Here is a 21638-nt window from a genome sequence, read left to right on the forward strand (position 1 = left end):
GAGCAAAGCGACCCCCGAGGCTCGCTGCGATTGGCTTCTTGCGCTTCGCGGGGCGGAGCCTTCCTCCCCCTCCTCTCCCCCCTCCGCCCTACCGCTAGGCCCAAACACGTCCGGGTCAGCCGGTGCTTGTGAGAGGAAGTGCGCGCGTGGTGGTTGCTGCGGGCAGGCGGCTCGGTGGGCAGTGGAGTCGCCATCATGTCGCGGGGGTCTATTGAGATCCCTCTCCGGGACACCGATGAGGCGAGTCCGGGGCTGGCGGGTGGCGGTAGCGCGGCCTGGACCGGAGGAGGAGGAGGAAGGAAAGGGCGCGCTGTGTGCTATGCGATGGGGCGCAGGCTGTAGTCGCTTTCTCTTCTAGTTGGGTCTCGGGCTCGAGGGAGACGGTCGCTCCCTTCCCTGAGCGGAAGAAGTTGCTTCAAACAGGTGTATTGCTTTGCGGAGAGAAATCGAAACCTCGGTTCACCTGGTGACCCATCTCTCTCTGAGTCATCTCTTTGCTTGCCTGGTGCCTTGCTGGTGGCGGAGAGCCGCGGGGGGCAGTCAGTCTGTCCGGAATCTATCGGTACCACACGTTGGTGAGGAAGGGGCAGTCTCTCCTCCGATAATACATACTTAAAGCATACGCAACCCTCAGGAATGATGGCCCTGCAGGAAACAGTGTCTAATCTTCAGTTTGGGCTTGTGTATAGTGGCCTTGTCCAGCTAAATTCTCTCCCTAGTTCGTTAGATGCTGATTTTCCTGACTGTGCTGATTTGTAACTAGTGTGCATGTTCCTAAATCAGCATATAGACGCAGGTAGAACAGTTGATCCACTCTATAAAGTTACTTCAGTGTTGGTTTAGAAATTTATTTAATTTTTCTTTAGTTAAGGTAGATTGTCACAAGCCAAGGTTAAAAACACTTAAGAAAAATATTTGGAAGCTCACAGGGTATTACAAAGTTTGATGTTAAATCGTTCCATAGCTGGTACTAAATTAATACTATAGCTGAATAATGTAATGCAATATACTGCCTCAAAGTTGAAGAATGTATTTTTGTGAACATGTGTATCCGTACTCTGACAAATTTCTGTATAACTTCCATTGAGTTAAGTCTCAGAAAGGTACTTTGCTGTCTGGAGACTACATGTTGGAGGGCTTTTTCTTCTGTGACAGGAATTTCTATGTCAGGTGTCAACATGAATAGTTGTTCTTGGAGCTGCTGTTCGAGTTATGGCTAGGACTGTTTGGATGCTGAAGTTCTGAATTAATCGCTATAGATTGCTATAAAATCCCTTTTTTTTTTTTTTTTACAGCCCTTTTTAACTTCCGCATTTGTTTCCTGTGTTGGTGATATCTATTTCTCATTAATAATTATTTTAGATTGTGAACAAGAGTTGCCCCAATTTAAAAACGTCATTATCTGTCAAACAGTGGATCCAATAGTAGCAGAAATATTTTTGCTGGTACTCTCAAGTTTTACATAGTCAAAGCTGTAAGCCCTTATGAACTGGATTGGTCTAATCCAGTTTTTGGAGAAAGAATCCCTGCGCTGGTAATTGGGGTACAAGCCTGCGTACAACAACTGCACCTCTTCCTTGCTGTAAAATTAAATTGTAACATAGATGACTAATATGAAAGCATTTCTGCTTATTCTCTCTAACTAGTATCCTAAGCATGGAGCTGTCTTTGCTCTGACATTTGTGAAAAGCCATCAATTTTGTTTGTACAGAATATGATATATTATCACTTCCTTCTTTGTCCATAACCTTGTTTAAACACAAATAATTGTTTGGTTTGTGCTGTGAAATGTTCAGCTCCTTTGAGCTTTATGATTGTTAATGCTTTTTAAAAAGAAAATCTGTATTGTTTGGTTCTAGGTTATTGAGCTCGACTTCGATCAGTTACCTGAGGGTGATGAAGTTATAAGTATCCTGAAACAGGAACACACTCAGCTGCACATATGGATTGCCTTAGCGGTTAGTATATATGCAGATTATATATTTAAATATTCAAATAATCAAATAATAACTTCAACTTGCTTACTGTTATGACCAGGGATAATTGAACTCTGAAGGAACTGAATGGAGTTATTCAGTTGCTGGTTCTAGGCCAGATATTTTGGATTTGACATATGCATATAAAGATTTTAATTTCACTTTTTTTCTTGAAACAGTGCTGTTCGAGGCCTGATTTTTAAGTTTGATTTTTTTGTGGGTTTTTTTTTCCCTCAACCCGTAGTTTTCTGGTTTGTACCTTTGATTTCGCACCTCATAAAAGAGGAGGATGCAGTATCTATACCATAGATATGGTGAAATATGCAAAAAGTCAAAGAAGTTCAGAGGAAAACCGGTTCATTCTTCACATATAAATAGCTGTAAGACTTGTGTTTTAATGTAAAAATACAAAGTTGGGACTATGAGAGAAAAATATTTTGTGGTATCAGAATGCCTTTGTATGATTATCCATATGTTTATGTCTGATTTATCCCTACATTTATGTCTGATTTATTTCTACATTTTGGAAAAAGAATCTGTGTAGCACCTAAAACATCAACTCGCTATATTACTTACTGTCTGGAGTAGTGTTGTCTGATAAAACTATTTGTTTTATAGCTGGAATACTACAAACAAGGCAAAACAGAAGACTTTGTAAAGCTGTTGGAAGCTGCACGTATAGATGGTAACTTGGACTACAGAGACCATGAAAAAGATCAAATGACGTGTCTGGATACTCTGGCAGCATACTATGTACAGCAGGCTCGGAAGGAGAAGAACAAAGATAACAAGAAGGAGCTCATCACACAAGCTACCTTGTTGTATACTATGGCTGACAAAATTATCATGTATGATCAGGTAAAAACCAAAGTAAATTTAAAAATACCTAGTTTTAAATTACCTAGTGATTGTAAAGAAAGCAAGTATTGATTCACTAAAAGAAAAATAGAAACTGCTTAGGCTTTAAAGTCTGTTAGTGTAGCATATATAAGCAAAACTTTTAAGTATCTGAAATGTGCGCAGTGCCACCAGGAATAATTATCTCTAGCTTGGGACACCTGATAAACTATGTCAGTCAACTTTGGTTGGTTGGGGAGGAAGGATTGGTTGTTACTATTTTGATAATATGTGATCTTTAGAAGTGGATGATAAAGACCCTTTTTGTTTTGTTTTCCTTCGTGATGTAAGAGAAATTAATCGTAGAAGACATTATGGCATAGCCAGTTAATGTTTCAGGTAGCCTTAATTCTTCATATTTTACAAAGATAAATGTGTCACAATTTTTTTCCTTATATAGAATCACTTGTTGGGAAGAGCCTGCTTTTGTCTGCTCGAAGGAGATAAGATGGACCAAGCTGATGCACAGTTCCACTTCGTGCTCAACCAGTCTCCAAATAATATTCCCGCCCTTCTTGGTATGAGTGTATTTGTGTATTTGTGTAAAATTTGTATTTGTGTAATTTTTGTGTATTTGTGTAAAAGCTTAGTCTCTCCAGTTTTGGAATGAATCATGTGCTTAAGAAGAGTACATATGTGAGATGAGAATGTGAACAAGAAGTGTGCAGTTTTGACCAGAAACACATGACAGAGTTTTAAACTTGGGGAGTAAGAGCTAGGAAAAAGTATACTGTTAGCTAGCATCTTCTGAGACCCATGGGTGTATATCCAGTCCAACTACTTGTATTTCCCTGATGGTGCAAGTGAAGCTGTAGACTCTCTTGACGGTGACGATAACAGTAGTGATGGGCTGTAACACATGGATTTCAATTTCTTCATTAATTAATCTAGTTTTAGTAAATGTCTTTCCTCTGGACCAGGAAAGAATTAAGTTTCTGCAGAAACCCATGAAGAAGTAAATTTAGTAACTTAGTATGTTCCCGTGTTTGATTATTTTATTTTTTTTTCCATATGCTTAACATTGTCATAAATAATAAGTTGTAGTTGTCTGAATTTTCTGGTTTTAACTGTAACTTTTGAAAATCAGCACAGTATAACTTTAATACTTAGGAGCTTCTGATTTGTAACTGCTATGTTTATAGTTCTGATTTATTTGTAACTGGTATGTTATTAACAGGTAAAGCATGCATTTCTTTCAACAAGAAAGATTATAGAGGAGCCCTCGCCTACTACAAGAAAGCATTGCGTACCAATCCAGGTTGCCCAGGTAACACAGAAAGTATTCGTGAGTGGAAGTATTTGCTGTGCTTGCAAACTAACTCAGGTCCTCCTAATTCAAATACCTAGGCTGTCAAAAAAAGACCCAACCCTCATTATGGAGGAGTTAAGGTGTTTGTTGAATTGTTCCTTAGTTGTTAGAGAAGGTAATTGTGTTTAGGAAAATACTTATACTTTTCATTTTTTCTAATTATTACCTTTTGAAAATAATTATTTGAAAATGAGAAGATGTATGTAAGAGAAGTAAAAACTTTGGGGGAACTGACCTGTTCAAGATTTTTGCAGAATCTGTCTCTGAGCCCTTGGAATAAGGGTTAAGAAAATTACATGTTAGCATTAACAGTGAAACAAGAGAGGAAAATTAAAAGTCTGCTTATAGTATGTGATGTGACCTTCCTGGTGTTGTATGATTTTTCTTCATGCAAAAATCTGGGAAAGCTATTAGTAATGGCTGTAAAAGTGTTGCATGGAATTTGAAGATACTAGTCCAGGATGTTTGCATTAGAATCATAAATACCCTAAAGTCTCTTGAGAGATGTGGTATACTTAGCCATAACCCATCTGAAAAAAAATTTATTACAAAGTTGATGTGTACTCTATAGTCTGGTTTAGTGCAAGAATCATTGCTGCAACAGTGCATTTAGAAATGCAAGCCTTGCCTTAGGTTAGGTATAAGGAAGAAGCTCTTTACTGTGAGGGTGGTGAGGCACTGGAACAGGTTGCCCAAGGAAATTGTGAGTGCTCAATCCCTGGCAGTGTTCAAGGCCAAGTTGGACAGAGTCTTGGGTGATATGGTTTAGTGTGTGGTGTCCCTGCCCATGGCAGGGGGGTTGGCACTAGGTGATCTTAAGGTCCTTTCCAACCCTAAGTATTCTGTGATTCTATGGTTTACTCCCATTTCTCACACAGACACACATTGCTGTTCATAAATGTCTGCATTCTTAGTTCACAAGCAGTCTGAAAGGGCAGTATGATGTAAATTCTCTGTATTAGTTTGTTTGATCATGGAAGTTAGAGGATGATAGACAGCATTTTGTTAGCAGTGAATCAGTTGATTGTATGAGCTAACTTACTTGTCTGTGATTTCTGAAGGCTGTCTAGTCTGGGGTGAACTTACCCTGCCTAAGAAATTTCCAGTTCTTTGATCTGGCATTTTTTTAATGTCTTTATTTAACTTTTAAGTAAATTTCCATAATGGCAGTTTTTTATTTATTTAGTATCAGTGTCTTTTGGAGATACTAGGCCAGTGTTCCAGAGTGGATGAAGAAATAAAGTCCTACTAATCTGTTAATATTAGTTTTGCTGCCAAGTATGGGAGGCTGCCTTTAAAACCAGCAAGTAGTTAGATGGATTTACCAGCTTTAAAGAAATACTAAAAATTCTGCTTTTACTTTCATTGATGTCCAGAATGTAAAAGAAAAAAAGTCTTAAAGTTGAAGTTTTGGGATTCTTAATGATGTCATTTTGTTCTCTAGCTGAGGTTCGATTAGGTATGGGCCACTGCTTCGTGAAACTGAACAAGTTGGAAAAAGCTCGCTTAGCGTTCAGCAGGGCTCTGGAACTGAATTCAAAATGCGTTGGGGCTTTGGTTGGACTGGCTGTTCTGGAACTCAATAATAAAGAGGTGTGTCTGGCTTAACAAGAATCCATACTCAGTTTACTTCTTATCTGAAAAAGCAAACTTTTTATCCTTTGAAATTTAGTCCATGTTTTAAATGGGCAATAACCTTTGTGGTTAAATTGTTTTAAGTCTGTGTCACTACTGAATGATGATATAGGTATATACTTGTTATGTGAGCACCATATTCTGAATAGCTTTCTTCTGTTGTTAAATCTTAAACTCTGTTTCTTGTAGAGGTGTTAAGAAAAGCAGTGCTAAGCTAACAATATTAATTAAAATAATAAAAATCCCTGGTGAGATATCTGTGTGAATTCATGTCACTGGAAAAAAAAAAAATCCAAAAGTGCTGATTTCAAAATATCACTCCTGAGATATAGTCTCAGGGGGTTAGTCCTGGGCTTTCAGGAGCATAAGCTTTCAAACAAGTGTTAAAGATGCACTCAAGCTACATTGGCATGTATGCCACATGGTAAAACAGGGAGTAGACAAGAAAAAATAATAACTAGGCTGATGAAACCACAGCGAAGTGGTTATCCTACCTCTCCAGATGTTGTATCACTACTAAAATATGTATGCTCATTTATCTTAGTTGGGATCATGAGATCTGAGATGGTTAATCTGTGCTAGGGAAGTTATCAGTGGAGGATGAGACTTTTAAGTAATAAAAAAAATACATATAATTGTATGTCACCAAACTTTAGCGTTATGCTATCTATAGAACACATACATCCCTAGAAAGGTCTTCTGTTAGCACAGACTGTCTGAAAATTACTTAGTTCATTGCTTCACAGGGGGGTGGGGAAAAAAACAACTGTGAAGACTTCCATCAAGAATTCCAGAATACATGGGTAGAGAGGTTTTTTTCATAAAACTGCAAAGACAACCAAAAATATTCTTAGGTCAGATTTTAATAAGTAATTTTATGGGTGAGAAACTAATGAAACCTGGTATCTTCCTTTCTGGTTTTTTTTTCCTGAAGGTCTTTTGACTGAAGTCAAGGAATGAGCATGCTCACCTTAAGCTTTCAAAAGCTGTGATTAAAAGCTGAACCACCCAAATATGCTTTGTGTTCTTTGTAAGAAACATAGTATCTGTGCCTTTCTACTTGTGTTTTCACAACTTGTAGTGCGTTTTTTTGCTGCCTGTTTGACTTCATCTGATGTCTCAACCTCATAAGATCTGATCTGTTCAATAAGATAGCTTTCTGCTGATAACAATTGCAAAGTAAAGCACAGATGTTACATGATTATTAGATACCATTTGTGGTGTTTCTGTTAAGAAATAAATACAGAATTAAGTTGACATGCTTGTGATACAGATTTCATGGGTGTTCCAAATAAATGGCAACTATTTTATCAGTTATGGGTTTGAACTTGTTGGTAGGTAAAATTTGTATCCATGGAAAACTTTCTTTAAACTAAAATTTCTTCAGAAAAGACTTAAGTTGATATAATGATATCCCTGTGTAAATACCGCAAACTTCTGCCATTTTCAATCAGAACTTAAGTTCTAGTAGCTCTTAATTCAGCATCTGAAATTCTTGTTTAGAATTCAAGTATGTGAATATTTTCATTTCACTCTTGAATGAATTGTGTTAAAGGTTGAAACTGACACCAAACAGGAGCTAGGAACATTGGAGAGTAGAAGGAAGGATTTCAGGGTGTGAGTATGAAATGTCAAAGGACACCAAGATTAAAGGTTGCATTTTATTTTTCACTGCTCTGCTTTTTTCCATCCCTGTGTAGTGGCCTAATTTTCCATTTTCTATCTGTATGCTGCAGGGAGAAAAGCTAATAGCTGAATTTACTTCTGTGAGCCCAGCAAGGTTTTGTCAGATTTCTTGCAGCAGTGCAGACTGAAGAATAGTTTTGAAGATGTTAATAAGATACAGCTATTGAGATGCTTCTAATACCTGTCAATGTTTTATTTAGGCTGATTCCATCAAGAATGGTGTTCAGCTCCTCTCTAGGGCTTACACAATTGATCCCAGTAATCCAATGGTGTTGAATCACTTGGCTAATCACTTCTTCTTCAAGAAGGTAAAAAGTCTATGGAATTTTATAGTTAGATACTTGATAACTCTGAACAGCAAGGGTTCTGGTGTTAGATTCAGTCTCATCTCATCAGGCAAAGTGGTGTCTAATATGGAACTGTTAACCTAGGTGGACAAGTGTAAATTGTGTATAAATCTTTTTCAAGAAAGCCAGAAAAAGGTACACTTATTTCTTAATTCAAGGTGGCCTTTGTGTCCTGAATGCATTTGGGGTTTTAGATGTGGGGTTTTTTGGTTGGTCTTTTTTTTGTTTGGGTGTCATCCCACCTGATCCCCGCTAGCCATCCATGCTTTAAAATATGAGATAGAGAAAAAAACAACCACTAAAACTAAATGTCATAATTTAGTCAGTTTTATGGCTAAAGCTTTCTTGTCTTTGCAAGCTATTTTTGTTTAAATAATAAAGCACTTTGCCATAAATAATGAAGGTTTTTAATCTCGTTTAACTTCCTTTTTTTCAGGACTATGGTAAAGTACAACACTTGGCTCTTCACGCTTTCCATAATACAGAAGTTGAAGCAATGCAAGCAGAGAGTTGTTATCAGCTGGCTAGGTCTTTTCATGTACAGGTAGGGCAGTTTTTAAAAGCCTCCTCTGAGATTACAGTTAAAAATATCTGTTATAAAAGTTTACACAAAGCTTACCTGTGAATATACTACCTGTCATTTATTCACTTCTTTTTAACAGGAAGATTATGATCAAGCTTTCCAGTATTATTACCAGGCCACTCAGTTTGCCTCGTCTTCTTTTGTACTTCCATTTTTTGGGTTGGGTCAAATGTACATTTATCGAGGGGACAAAGAGAATGCATCACAATGTTTTGAAAAAGTTTTGAAAGCCTATCCTAACAATTATGAGACTATGAAAATCCTTGGATCTCTTTATGCGGCTTCAGAAGATCAGGAGAAACGGGACATTGCGAAGGTGAGTTTTGCTTCTGCCATCATTGTACTTTTGCATACAAGAGTAGAGCTTGAAAATCGGACTGTATCTTATGTTGCATGAAACTCAGGATTACTTGGCTGTAGGTGCAGAATATTTAATATTGGTTGTCATAAGAGGGATTCTCTGAACTGTGGAGAGTCACCACTTCTGAACAGAACTGAGGCTCCTACTGGGCTCTAGCTAAAGCAAATCCAGGAACTTAGAGGAGCCCCAGCCTCATGCTTGTATTTAGTAGTATGAAAAGGGCAGAATTCTTCCTATATATGTTAAAATTCTGTGAAGATGGTAAATTAGCCAGTGATTTCCTGAAGACAGCAAATTAGCTAGTGATTTCCAGAAAATATTTATCTTAGCTTATATGGAATGACAGTGTTGTTATTTTTTTAAAATGAAACGGTTTTTAAAATCTCAGGTAAATAAATGCAAAGAATCGTAGATATCACTGTTAAACTAGTTTCCCATATTGGTGTGGTAGTTTGTTTCTCGAAGACTTTAAGCTTAAGAAAATATGTACTCATAAGGTGTTATGTTCTACAGGAAAATACAGTAACAAAGGAAGGAAACTAATGCAATTTTTTGTGACCAAATTGTGCAGATGTTTAGGATAGTTTCTTTTGCAGTCCATTTTAGTATTAAGATTAATACCTTTACTCTTTTGATTTTGATTTTTTTTTTCCTTTAAACAGTTTATGTGTCCACAAAGAGGCTTAATTGTTTTCTGCTGGTTTTCAGGGGCATCTAAAAAAAGTCACAGAACAGTATCCTGACGATGTAGAGGCATGGATTGAGCTAGCCCAAATTCTAGAACAGACAGATATACAGGTATTTATTAATATATACTGGATAAATTGTGTGCTTTTCATAAGAGCATACAGAGCTCATTCTCTTAATGCTTTTATCCATTTTCTCTCTCCTTGTGAAGGGTGCACTGTCAGCCTATGGTACAGCTACACGCATTCTTCAAGAGAAAGTACAGGCTGATGTCCCACCTGAGATACTGAATAACGTGGGTGCTTTGCACTTCAGACTGGGAAACCTGGGAGAAGCAAAGGTATATAATTGCTCTGAGTTTGAGTTGAGTTCACCCAGAAGGTTTCCTTTAAGAATATTCTGGAATGCTTCATTCTTTTTTCTTTTTATAATTTAGAAATATTTTTTGGCATCACTGGATCGTGCGAAAGCAGAAGCTGAACATGATGAGCATTACTACAATGCTATCTCTGTAACAACGTCCTATAACCTCGCCAGACTATATGAGGCTATGTGTGAATTTCACGAAGCGGAAAAGCTGTATAAAAACATCTTAAGAGAACATCCTAATTATGTTGATTGTAAGAAACATTTGGTATTTTATTTGCACAGTCCTCCTTACAATACCCAAAAAACTTCCCATTTTCTGTGTCATCTGGTCTCCTTGTATCTGTCTTCACTTTATTTCATAGCAGTTTTGTTGTGTGTTTTTTGGTTTGGTTTGGTTTTGGATTTTTTTTTTTTTTTTTTTTTTGGGCCAGCATCATCCTTACAGTCTAATCTCCAGCTTTAAGCCTTCTGATTATTCGGTAAATCATACTATACTCCAGAAGTCTGGCATTATTAGCTTCTCTAGATTTGCATGCCTTTGCTTACTTGCTCCGCACCCACACCAAAGAGTTAGCACCTCAGCACTCGGGTGCAGTCAAGGCCATCGAATTGATATGCCCAGGCTCTGTAGCTCTACCTACATGGGTGGAAATGGAGACACTTTCGGAGAATCACTTTATGTCTTGGACCTTGACCTTCCTTCAGGGACGAAGTGCTGTTGAGAGTCTCAGCGCACCTTCTATGGCATACCTGTTTTTAGTCCTCACTCAGCTCTTCATCTTGCCCCCAGGTAGCTGCCGCGTGATATTTTCTGCAAAGGTGAGGTAATATCCCTTGCTCAGCAAGCTGCAGCACACAGCATGCCCCAGCCTAATCTATAGCCCTTTCCCTACTTGTTTTCTGTTGTCACCTTGCTAGCTGGTACTCTTCTCAAAGCTTGTGGAGAAGGGAGAGCTGTTTAAATTGAAGGGCAGAAAATAATGTAACTGATTTATCCTTCCTTTGAGGTTTCTCAGTTGTCTTTAACTTAGGAAGCCAATTAAAAACATTTATATTACTTTAACTGTTAGAAATCTGCAACTTTATCACTGTTGTGGATGGACTTTCTTCTTCACGTGGTGTGTCTCAGTATGAATAGAATATGGAGGGTATCTTAATGTTTGCTGACCTTAGCTGATCAAGGAGAAGATTGCTTTTGAAATTCTTTGTTTGAGATGACTTTAACCTGTTTCCTGATTTTTATAGTATTTTCTATTTTTATTTTAGGCTACTTACGCTTGGGAGCTATGGCTAGGGATAAAGGAAACTTTTATGAGGCTTCTGATTGGTTTAAAGAAGCACTTCAGATAAATCAGGTTTGTAACCCTTTAAGTGTTTAAAGTTTTAAAACGCTTGAAATATTAACAACTTAAAATTTTATTTTCCTTTTGTTGCGTTTTCATTTTGTTTGTTCATATGAATTAGGAGGGAACTACCGTAATCTACTATGTGCTTTGGTTTTTAGGGGTTTATTTTTTGTTTGTTCGTTTTTTAGTATGAAATTCTATTTAAGAAAAACAGCATTTTATTCTTAGAAAAGTAAGCTTGGAAGCGAAAACGGTGCTTTTGCAATGTTGAGTGCTTTTCATTTTTTATTTAGGACCATCCAGATGCCTGGTCTCTGATTGGCAATCTTCACTTGGCTAAACAAGAGTGGGGTCCAGGACAGAAGAAATTTGAAAGAATATTGAAACAGCCTTCCACACAAAATGATACTTACTCCATGCTGGCTCTTGGCAATGTCTGGTTGCAGACTCTTCATCAACCCACAAGAGACAGAGAAAAGGTAATAGGCGTCTTTCTGCCCTCTGTATGGTTTTATTTAATTTTTATATGCTGTTATCTACTCAGACCTTTACTTGATGCGTATTTGGCATCTTATAGTACACAAAACTTCCATGTAGATCTTGCAGTACCCTATTATAGAAATGAGTAATAATTGGGGTATATTTTTTTCTGTAGGAGAAGCGTCATCAAGACCGTGCATTAGCAATCTACAAGCAAGTACTCAGAAATGATCCAAAAAATTTGTATGCTGCTAATGGCATAGGTGAATATTAGACTCTGTTTTCCTTCAGAGGTGTTGATATTCTTATATTTCATGCTTTAATGCAGAATTGATTTTGCAGGCCCTGAATGCTGCATACTGGAGCACAGGAAAGAATAGCTTTTGCATGGCAGCTATCACACTTAGTTTTTGATGGGTAACTTTATTCAGGCAATGTTTCATTTTCTTTGGTAGAAGGACATAGTCCATGAACCTGGAAGCTTATGATATACATATTACTTTCCCCTTAGGAGCTGTCTTGGCACACAAAGGATATTTCCGTGAAGCTCGTGATGTTTTTGCCCAAGTGAGAGAGGCAACAGCAGATATCAGTGATGTGTGGCTGAATTTGGCACATATCTACGTAGAACAGAAACAGTACATCAGTGCTGTGCAGATGGTAACATCTCTAAATTGGACTATATAATATGTTGGGTTAGATGATTTCTGGATGTTTCTCTGCTGTCCTAGCAGCTGCAAAAGTTTCTGAATAACATTTTAACAAGCTAAAGTTCTGTTTCTAGCTTGCCATTGGCTGTCAAGTCTAGATTTAAAAACAAACTGCCAAATGTGGGTAAGGAGTAACAAAGCACCTACCAACTTGGAGAATTTTTTTATTTTTATTTTGGTAGCAGAGTCAAACCGTAATTGGCTTAGCATTGTGGTCTTCAAATTAAGTTTTAGTTGGAGAGGTTTCGGTCAGTATAATTACTGTACGTGATTTAAATTCAGATGTTAGTGAACTAAGCAAATACAGTTTTCTGCTGGGATTTTTTTAATAGCAACACTTCTTATTTTTGTTCTTGTTAATGATTGTATAAATAACAGAGATGTCTGAAGAGCTGAATGTGCCATGATTTCCTTCACCACAGTTAACATCACAGAGTAATTGATGTTGGAAGAAATCTGTTTATATCATCTAGTTCAACCTGCTTAAGCAAGCCAGCTTCCAAATATCAACCTCTTGTAACTCAGTTGACTCAATTAGTTGATCAAAAGCATACAAGTAAGCTTAACAAAAACAGAAAAAAAAAAAAGGAAAAAACAAACAAATTGCGGGACATGATAGAAGCTCAGAACAGATGTGTTTCAGTAAGACTGACTTCACATGGAGGTTCAAAAATACTTAATTCAGAGGCATCTTAAAGCTTTTTGTGATGGTTGTAAGGAAGAGATGCTGGAGCCTTTCTTATCTGATCAAGACCTGAGTAGTTGCTATCCTTCAGTGAACAAGTTCTGGTAACAAAATCAGATTCATTCTGTTGTGTTTGAGTGGGGTCTGTTTGTTTTAACACCTTCTCACTTTTATTGACAAAGAGCCTAATGCAAAGTCTAATTTTAGCAGTGTTTAACCCGTCAGTTACAGTGGGAAACTGGGTATCACTTTCACCTTTTGATTTGTTTGAAGAATACTGTATTCACTTACTAATGTTTTTAAGTAAAACTGTTAATAGAAATGTGTTTATTCACTGAGGTGTTTTGTTCCCTGGGTTCTGCTGTGCGGTCAGTACAAGCCACAATATTGGACCCAAAGGGAAATGAATTGGATTTAATACCCTAGCTTAACTGCAGCCACAACAACTACCCTAGTGAGTTCTCTATCATAAAGCCTGCAAATCTGGGGAAGACTTAAGCTAAATACAAAATCCTTTACAATAAAGCTGAGTGAAAATTGTCTGCTCACAAAAGAGTGTGATCCAAGAGTAGTGACTTCAGGCTTTATGGTTCAGGGCAGTTTCTGTATTTGAGCTGGAAATAAAAATTACTTTGTATTTCTTGCTATTTTAGAAGTTTAGAAAGGTTGAATGATTCCTTGAGAAAAGAGTATGTCAAACAACTAGATGCTCGTTAATGAAAGGTTTCATCACTGCTTGAAGCTTTCATTCTAGCCCCACAAAATCTATAGTGACAAGTCTAGTTTTACATTTTAGAACAACCAGATACCCCTTGGCATGCCAAGTTACTCAGCTAGGTGGAGAGGACAAATCTGATGTTGATATATCAGAAAAGTGTGGGTTTTTTTAACTAATTGCATCAGATATATGGAATTACTATATTAAATGTATTTTAACTTGTAACATATCTTGTATGAATAAAGAAAATAGACTTCTTCCACATACTGCACTGAATAATGGAGTTCTCTTAAAATGAGTCAGATTTATTGGATTTTATTACAATAGATGGTACTTGCAAAGTATTCTACTGTATTTTAAGACCTGCAGAACCTCCTGGAATACTGCCAGTTTCCAGAAAATCAGGGTTTTGCTATGGAATAGCAGAAACAATTTTCTGACCAGTGAAAAGGAAGCATCCATTTAGCAGAACATGCTGCTTTAAAAAAAAACAAAAGGCAATATTTTAGTGCATTGTACATTAGCAGTAATGGCTTTTAGGAATAGAAACAGTTGCTGGAGTTAGCTCACTAAAATAACCATTGTCACCTCTGAATTTTAATTTTTTTTTTTTGTCTCATTTCAGTATGAAAACTGCCTCAGAAAGTTCTATAAGCATCAAAATACAGAAGTATTGTTATATTTGGCCCGGGCTCTCTTCAAGTGTGGCAAATTACAGGAGTGCAAACAAACTTTGTTAAAGGTACAAATATAAACCAACATGTGTGTCTTTAAATTCAGTAGTGTGGGATTGAAATGATGATATTTATTCTTTGTAGCATATTTTTAAAGCATGGTTTTCATTGACAGGCCAGGCATGTAGCGCCAAGTGACACAGTCCTTATGTTTAATGTGGCTTTAGTGCTACAAAGACTAGCTACCTCTGTCCTGAAAGATGAAAAAAGCAATCTAAAGGAGGTCCTTAATGCTGTGAAGGAACTGGAGCTAGCCCACAGGTAAAGATGACTCATTTCTAATTATTAAAATCTATTTTGTTGTTCCTTTACCGTGAATTTGCGTTATACATCTCAAGACTGGTTAGAAGAGCAATCATCTTCTGTGAAACACTATGCAGTTCTGGAGTTTCTAGCAGGAAAACAAGGATTGGGCCTGACAAAACTGTGCATTCAGGCTTTGTGCTGGAGCCAGTTGTGTTTGGCCATGTGGCCAAAATGTATTTCTCAAAGTGCTTTGTGTTACTGTGACCAAGATGTACTTCTTCCTGGAAGAGAATAGTTGAAAAAGCCATTGAAAATATTCGATCAATACTCTTTACTACTTTGATGATTTCCTTCAAAACAAACTATAAGGCTCGAAACAGTATCTATTTATATAAGTCATTTATTTAATGACTGATAATCCTTGATAACTAATTTCACCCTCCTTTTGCCAAGTAAAGCCAAAGTGTTTTCATGGTCAGAAAACTGTGATTAATCCAATGCAATCATCGCTGTCATTGAACAGAAAGTTTCAATCATTTATTCTGCTCCTAGGTGTAGCTGGGGTAGCTGATGCTTGCTTTATACATTTTTAGCTGTTTTTATGTGGAGGGTAGATACTGCTTTTCAGTAATTTTGTCAAGTAAGGCAAGCCGTTCATACAAGCAAGCATTTCACAGTTCTAGTGCTTTACATAATGCAGACTAAATGTTTGAACACAAATTCTAACTTGAATTCAAGTTAGAAGCTTGTTATTTATTATCTTGAGAAGGTTGCATGAAAGCCTTTATTTTTACTCATTAACTAAAAATTCAGATATCTATCACATCTTGGAAAATATGTTCCATAATCTAAAACTTGAGCGAGGAATTACTTTCTTCATATGCACAAGAATCTGAGTTCAGAGTAGCACAAAATCAGGTCATTTAAAATGTCTGTGGAATGTGGGAGGAAACTGTCAATCTTGAAAATTAGAAAGCTGTTTTCCTTTAAATGGGTTGGAGAGACTGCTTTCAGAACTCTGGTCATCATAGCTTACCCATCTACTTGAAGGCTTGTTACATTCACAAGAGCCTGTCAGGTAGGATCAAGGAGCCTGTTCAGGAAGGATTTTTTTATTTTTTTCTAATTTTCTTTCCTTATGCTGGTTTCAGGCACTTAAGCTATGGCAGATAAGGAATAAATCTGCTGGGGTCACCAATGTACTCACTGCTTGGAAACAGTAAATGAAGTCTTAATTCTTAAGATTTAATTCTTAATAAGCCAGAATGTTTCTGTCTTTTTGTTCTGCTCTGGAGTGGTTTTAAATGTTTCATGTTTGGAGAACTTTGTACTTTTACACTGTTGTATTAAAAGGGGCTGCGCACAGGGAAAATCGGTGAGGTTTCTTCATCTGCTGAGTTTTAGAGGATTGTCATTCAGGAGCAAATGCTTTGTTTTAAGGCAAAATTGCAATAAACATGTAAATAAAGCCATATATGCTCAATTTTGTTTGTTTTTTCCTCCAGATACTTCAGTTACTTGAGTAAAGTAGGTGATAAGATGAGATTTGATTTGGCACTTGCTGCTACGGAAGCCAGGTAAAAAAGCCCCGAACAACTAAACCACAAACAAATCCTTCATACAGATACCAAGTGGAATATTTTTGTCTTGGTTGGGTTTTTTTCATACTAAAACTGGATTCCTAAATTTAAAATGGGAATTTCTTAGAACAGTAGAAATACAAGTGCAGGATTCCTCCCTATCCCTGTCTTCGCTTTCTAACGTTTTCGCGTAGCCTGCGGGCCTCAGCTTGTGGTATATACTATTAGCTGGAGCCTGCAAAATACGACACTGCTTTAATGGCAAAATTTCCATCAATGAGAGTGCAGAGACATTTACTTAAACATCTCTAGTCTTTACTGTTTTGACTTTAAACTTGGTAATTGAACAATGAGATTGATTTCTTGGAGGTTTTTTGCGGTAGTTCATGGGTGGTAGCATGGGACAGTTACTGAAACATGAAAAGGTTTTGGGTTGCAGAGACTGGTCCTCTTTAACTTTTGCTCAGGGTAATGAGTTTGTACACAAGCCTACTCAAACCATTTTCACTGTAAGCTTATTTCTTAGGGTTTCACTCAGTATGTCCTAAGTTTCATTTATTGCACATTCTTCTGAGATTTTTTTTATAGCCATATGCAAGTAACATTTGTTGGCCATCATGCACTGGGCATCTTAAATGGGCATCATTAAAGCACTTTGTAGAGAGAAGAAAATTGTAATATTAAAAGAACTGTTATTGTAACATTAGCTAAAAGGGTATTGAAAGTGCCTTCCTTTAATGTTTCATGAGACTTGAACACTTTATGCAACCTAAACTTTTAAACAGTTGGGAATTTTTAAGATAGAATTTCTACCTACTTTCCTGCTTATATTTGCAAGTATGTTGTGGTTACATACAAGTTGTTATTAACTATACTTCCAAATCTGTCCGAATTAGTTGGGATGATTCTTTTGATGTTCGTGTGGTTTTTTTTCTGTATATGAACTGGCTAAATTTTAAGCTCAGAGCAATATGTTCTAATATTGTACATTGCAAGAAAAATTAGCTTACTAGGAAGTGCTTAATTTACTTAAAATCTGTACTACTCTTATTTTGTGCTATTTTAAGTAGCTTTTTTTTGTTTGTTGGTGATATGAATATAGTGTTGTGACGCATGCCTTTTATAAGACTGTTTATTCTTGTAGTATGTGTCTGTCACCTTCCTTGACTTGAAAACATTGCATGTTACAGGCAATGCTCTGATTTACTGAGTCAAGCCCAGTACCATGTAGCTCGGGCACGCAAGCAGGATGAAGAAGAGAGGGAGCTGCGTGCAAAGCAAGAGCAAGAAAAGGAGCTGCTTCGCCAAAAACTACTTAAAGAACAGGTTTTATTCTGTTATATTCATATACTATATATTTTTTTAGGTATGCTTTACTTACAAAAAGTATACATATTACAATCACATATGCTGTTGTTGCTCTGTGGTGGTACCTGGCATTACAGATAAAACATCTAGTAACCATTTTTCTTACAGTAAGAGCTAGCAGAGAATGTTATAGCTGACAGGTGATAACTATTTCTTCCCCATAGTCTCAGAACTAGATTTTTATTTTTATAATGAAATAAAATTAGTTCTCCAGAAGCTCTGCCACCAGATTTCTGTACTGACAGGCTGGATGAGGAAGCACTTGGTGCGACAGCTCCTGCAGACTTTTGCCTACTCTAGCATGGGCTTGTAGAAAACAACTTTTTTTTGTTTTCCATGTGGACCTTCTGCTATGACATAGTCTGTCAAAAGTCAGCTTCCCAATTTATTGTCAGCAAATCACTTGTATGCCTGTGATTATAATCACCACAATGCTGCATATACAGTAGTAATGTTTTGTTTTCTTTTTGTTTCAGGAAGAGAAGCGTCTAAGAGAAAAAGAAGAACAGAAGAAACTTCTGGAACAAAGAGCTCAATATGTGGAGAAAACCAAGAATATTCTGATGTTCACTGGTGAAGTAGAAGGATCAAAGGAGAAAAAACGTGGTGGCGGTGGAGGCAGGGTAGAACACAATGCTTTTTTTTCCTTATTTTTTCCTTTTTTTTATTTTTTTTTTCTTTTTTTTTTTTTTCAAATTTCTTTGATTTTCACCTCTTTGTATATGGTCTCTTGCAATAGCACAGGTTTTTAATTTCAAGATCCTAGGTGCTGTTGAGTGAAATTGCTCAGGTTTAATACTCAGGTTTAATAATTGGAAGCTAATACTTAAAAGATCCAGCATGGAGGCATCCCAAAATCTGCCCTATTCAAGTGTTAAAATAACAGAAGAGGATTATTTTATTATGTGTGAATTTGGAATCAGTTCCTAAATTATATCAGTTTAGAGACTATGGGAAAGTTGGCATAAGAATGTCTGTATTTTCATATCTTTGAAAATGTGTTCAGATAAAGTTTCTATTTTGAATTTTTTTTTTGACAGCTTTTTAAGTGGAAGGTGAATAATGGGCTGTAATATGGGGCTTTTATTTATTATAGCGTTCCAAAAAAGGAGCAGGGGAATTTGATGAGTTCGTCAATGATGACAGTGATGAAGATTTGCCCATATCTAGAAAGAAAAAGAAGAGGAAGGGCAGTGGAAGTGAACAGGATGGGGAAGAGGAGGAGAGTGAGAGGAAGAAGAAGAAGAGGAGGAGGTAACTGATGCTTCAGACTTCTCTGAGGAAAAACAGAGTAACACGTGATAAAACGTGATAAACTGGACATTTCTTGAGACTGTAGTTTTGCATGTGTTAAGTTTTTCTGTGATATTACTCCTTAAATCCTATAAAATATGTTTCTGTTTCAGACCCCAGAAGGCAGATGAGGGGAGTGATGATGAAGAACACGAAAATGGTCCAAGACCTAAAAAACGACGTCCACCCAAAGCAGAGAAAAAGAAGGCTGTAAGTTAAACCCTGAGTAACTGCATCACTTTCTAAGTATGCATTTGAAATTCAGCATTACTCTCTTCAAGAGATTTATTTAATGTTGAAAATCACAAAACTTCTTGTTGTAACTGCCCTTGACCTTATTTTTATCCTCCTTCACTGCTGCTATTGCTACTTCAGGGATAAAAAGGGTATTTCTGAAGCCATCTAGAATTAAGTGGCTGTAAATGGAAAATTCTTACAAGCATGTTTGGTTTTCTGAGTCTGTTTCTACATTTGGGCTGTACTTTAGCCAGCCACATGAATAAGCAACCTTTTTTTTTATCCCACTCTACAGCCCAAACCAGAACGTCTGCCTCCTTCAATGAAAGGGAAGATCAAATCAAAAGCCATCATTTCATCAAGTGATGATTCTTCTGATGAGGATAAACTCAAAATTGCTGATGAGGGGTGAGAACCTTAATTAACTTTGTACTGAAGTTTCTATGCATGCTTTCAGTAGGAGCTGCAATATTAATAAGGCAATGTGAAGGTTATGAGAAGCTTTTCATTGTAGTCAGAGCATCACTTTCCATTGCAGATTAATTCCACTCGTTCTTCCCATTCAGATAACGCTGGCATTACTCAAATCTAGGTGTCTCATTTGGTTTTAAGCTAAAGATAACATCTTTTAATGCTTTATTTTTGTTTCTTTTTTTTTTTCTTTCCCCTACAGACGTGCTAGGAATAGCAACAGTGATTCAGATGATGGGGAACAGCAGCACAGTAAGCGCATTGTTTCTGATAGTGATTCTGATAACAGAAACAAATCTGGTAGTGAAGCAGGTAGTCCGAGAAGGTCCAGTGTCCACCCATCTGAGGAAGACTCTGACAGTGACAGATCGGCCAGAAAAAGGAGGCAGTCAGATTCAGAGCAGTCTGACAATGAGTCTGTGCAGTCGGGGAGAAGTCGTTCTGGTGGTTCAGAAAATGAGTCTCGCCCAGCTTCTCGCAGTGCTGACTCAGACAGAGATTCTGAGAGAGGATCTGACAACGAGGGTTCTGGCAGAGGATCTGGTAACGAATCTGAACCGGAAGGATCCAATGATGAGGGGTCTGAAGGTGGTTCAGATGAGAGTGATTAGATCTGAATTAGAGACCATCTTTCAAAAATGTTCCTGTAAATATATTTCAGTTGTAGGGGAAAATCTGATTTTTATATTTGAAAACTGTGATTTAAAAAACCTTTAATGTTTTAGTAGACTGTTGTGAGACCTTCCTGTGGTTCTTTCTATTAGCAACTGATGGATGTTTCTGAATTGGCTTGTGGTATATTCTTAAATTACAACTGCTGTAAGTGAACATAATCCCTGTACTATAATCAGCACACCAAGGATGGAATGCATGTAAAAACTATGGAACATGACATCTCTGCTTAGGTGGTTCCAGTGTGACTAAAACTGTGTGTTCTGTGCTTATATATGCATAGATGGATCTTTAAATCTTACCAAATGGAACAAAGAGCTGTGATACTTCTCTTTGTCCTCATTCTGATTAAAGGTCGGTAGGGAGGTTTTTCTTACTTTCTATTAAAAAATACATTTGCCATGATGCAATTCCTTGTGTTTACAAGAATTTGTTCTTTTCCTTCTGTTTTTGTGTTAAATCAGTTGAAAAGATGCAGATACAAAAGAAATTTTGTAAAGTAATGATGTTGATGAAGTATTTAAATTGGCAAGTAAAAAAAAAAGGAATAGATTTAGAGAACTCCGTATTACTTGAGAAGGGTAAAGCTGCCGGTATCACAATAAACTGTTCCTGCTTATTTACTTTGATTGATTTATTTTCATTTTAAAATGTTAAATTTGACAAAGGGATCTGTTTTGAGGAAGTAGTTTTAGCTTTATCTTAGCTTAATTACGTGGCTTTTGGAATTAAGTACTTTCATGTAATGTGTACAGGAACAACAGTGGCAAATGGTTATGTTGTAGACTGAAGTGAATCTGATTTCTCCCTGCAGCTCTGAAGAAGTCAGCATTTCGTGCCAGTTCTAAAAATTTTTTTTTTCTAATTCTTTTCATTGCTGAAGTCCTATCTTAAGCATTTGCTAAGAGAATATTAAGTAGATCTGGGTAGTGGTTTCTACTGTTTTTGATGGACTGTACAGCCGCAACTCTGTTGCTCTGTTTTTAGAAGGTCTAGATGGTCTCTGCTGATACTTCACTTCTACTAACTGAAAGCTAAGTTTCCCATGGTGCTATTTCTGGTTTGCTGTGAGCATTAGCTGTTCTCATTGTGTAAGGGAGTTTTTCATGTGTTTATGGGCTGCTGGTAACCATAGCAGACAGAGCAGAATGTAGAGCAGTTGAGATGTCCCTCTTCATGGCTCACTTTGGTATCAAGTTTCTGTATATGGTGTTACCTTAAACTTAGATGCTTGGTAACATTAGAGTA

General features: G+C 37.0%; 1 protein-coding gene across 1 annotated transcript; it reads left to right on the top strand.

Moving 5' to 3' along the window:
* Positions 1 to 103: 103 nt before the first annotated feature.
* Positions 104 to 21013, top strand: CTR9 (CTR9 homolog, Paf1/RNA polymerase II complex component). Its single transcript, XM_065683044.1, has 25 exons — positions 104 to 240; positions 1860 to 1958; positions 2595 to 2834; positions 3274 to 3391; positions 4051 to 4140; positions 5627 to 5775; positions 7704 to 7811; positions 8287 to 8394; positions 8513 to 8749; positions 9503 to 9592; positions 9693 to 9821; positions 9918 to 10101; positions 11117 to 11205; positions 11490 to 11675; positions 11852 to 11939; positions 12188 to 12336; positions 14415 to 14531; positions 14639 to 14784; positions 16275 to 16346; positions 17540 to 17675; positions 18194 to 18340; positions 18814 to 18971; positions 19124 to 19220; positions 19543 to 19655; positions 19921 to 21013. Exons 1-25 carry the CDS (start codon positions 196 to 198, stop codon positions 20327 to 20329), a joined length of 3504 nt encoding a protein of 1167 aa, XP_065539116.1. The 5' UTR covers positions 104 to 195; the 3' UTR covers positions 20330 to 21013.
* The last annotated feature ends 625 nt before the right edge of the window (positions 21014 to 21638 follow it).

Source organism: Lathamus discolor, chromosome 6, assembly GCF_037157495.1.
Source record: "Lathamus discolor isolate bLatDis1 chromosome 6, bLatDis1.hap1, whole genome shotgun sequence".
NCBI classification, from domain to species: Eukaryota; Metazoa; Chordata; class Aves; order Psittaciformes; family Psittacidae; genus Lathamus; species Lathamus discolor.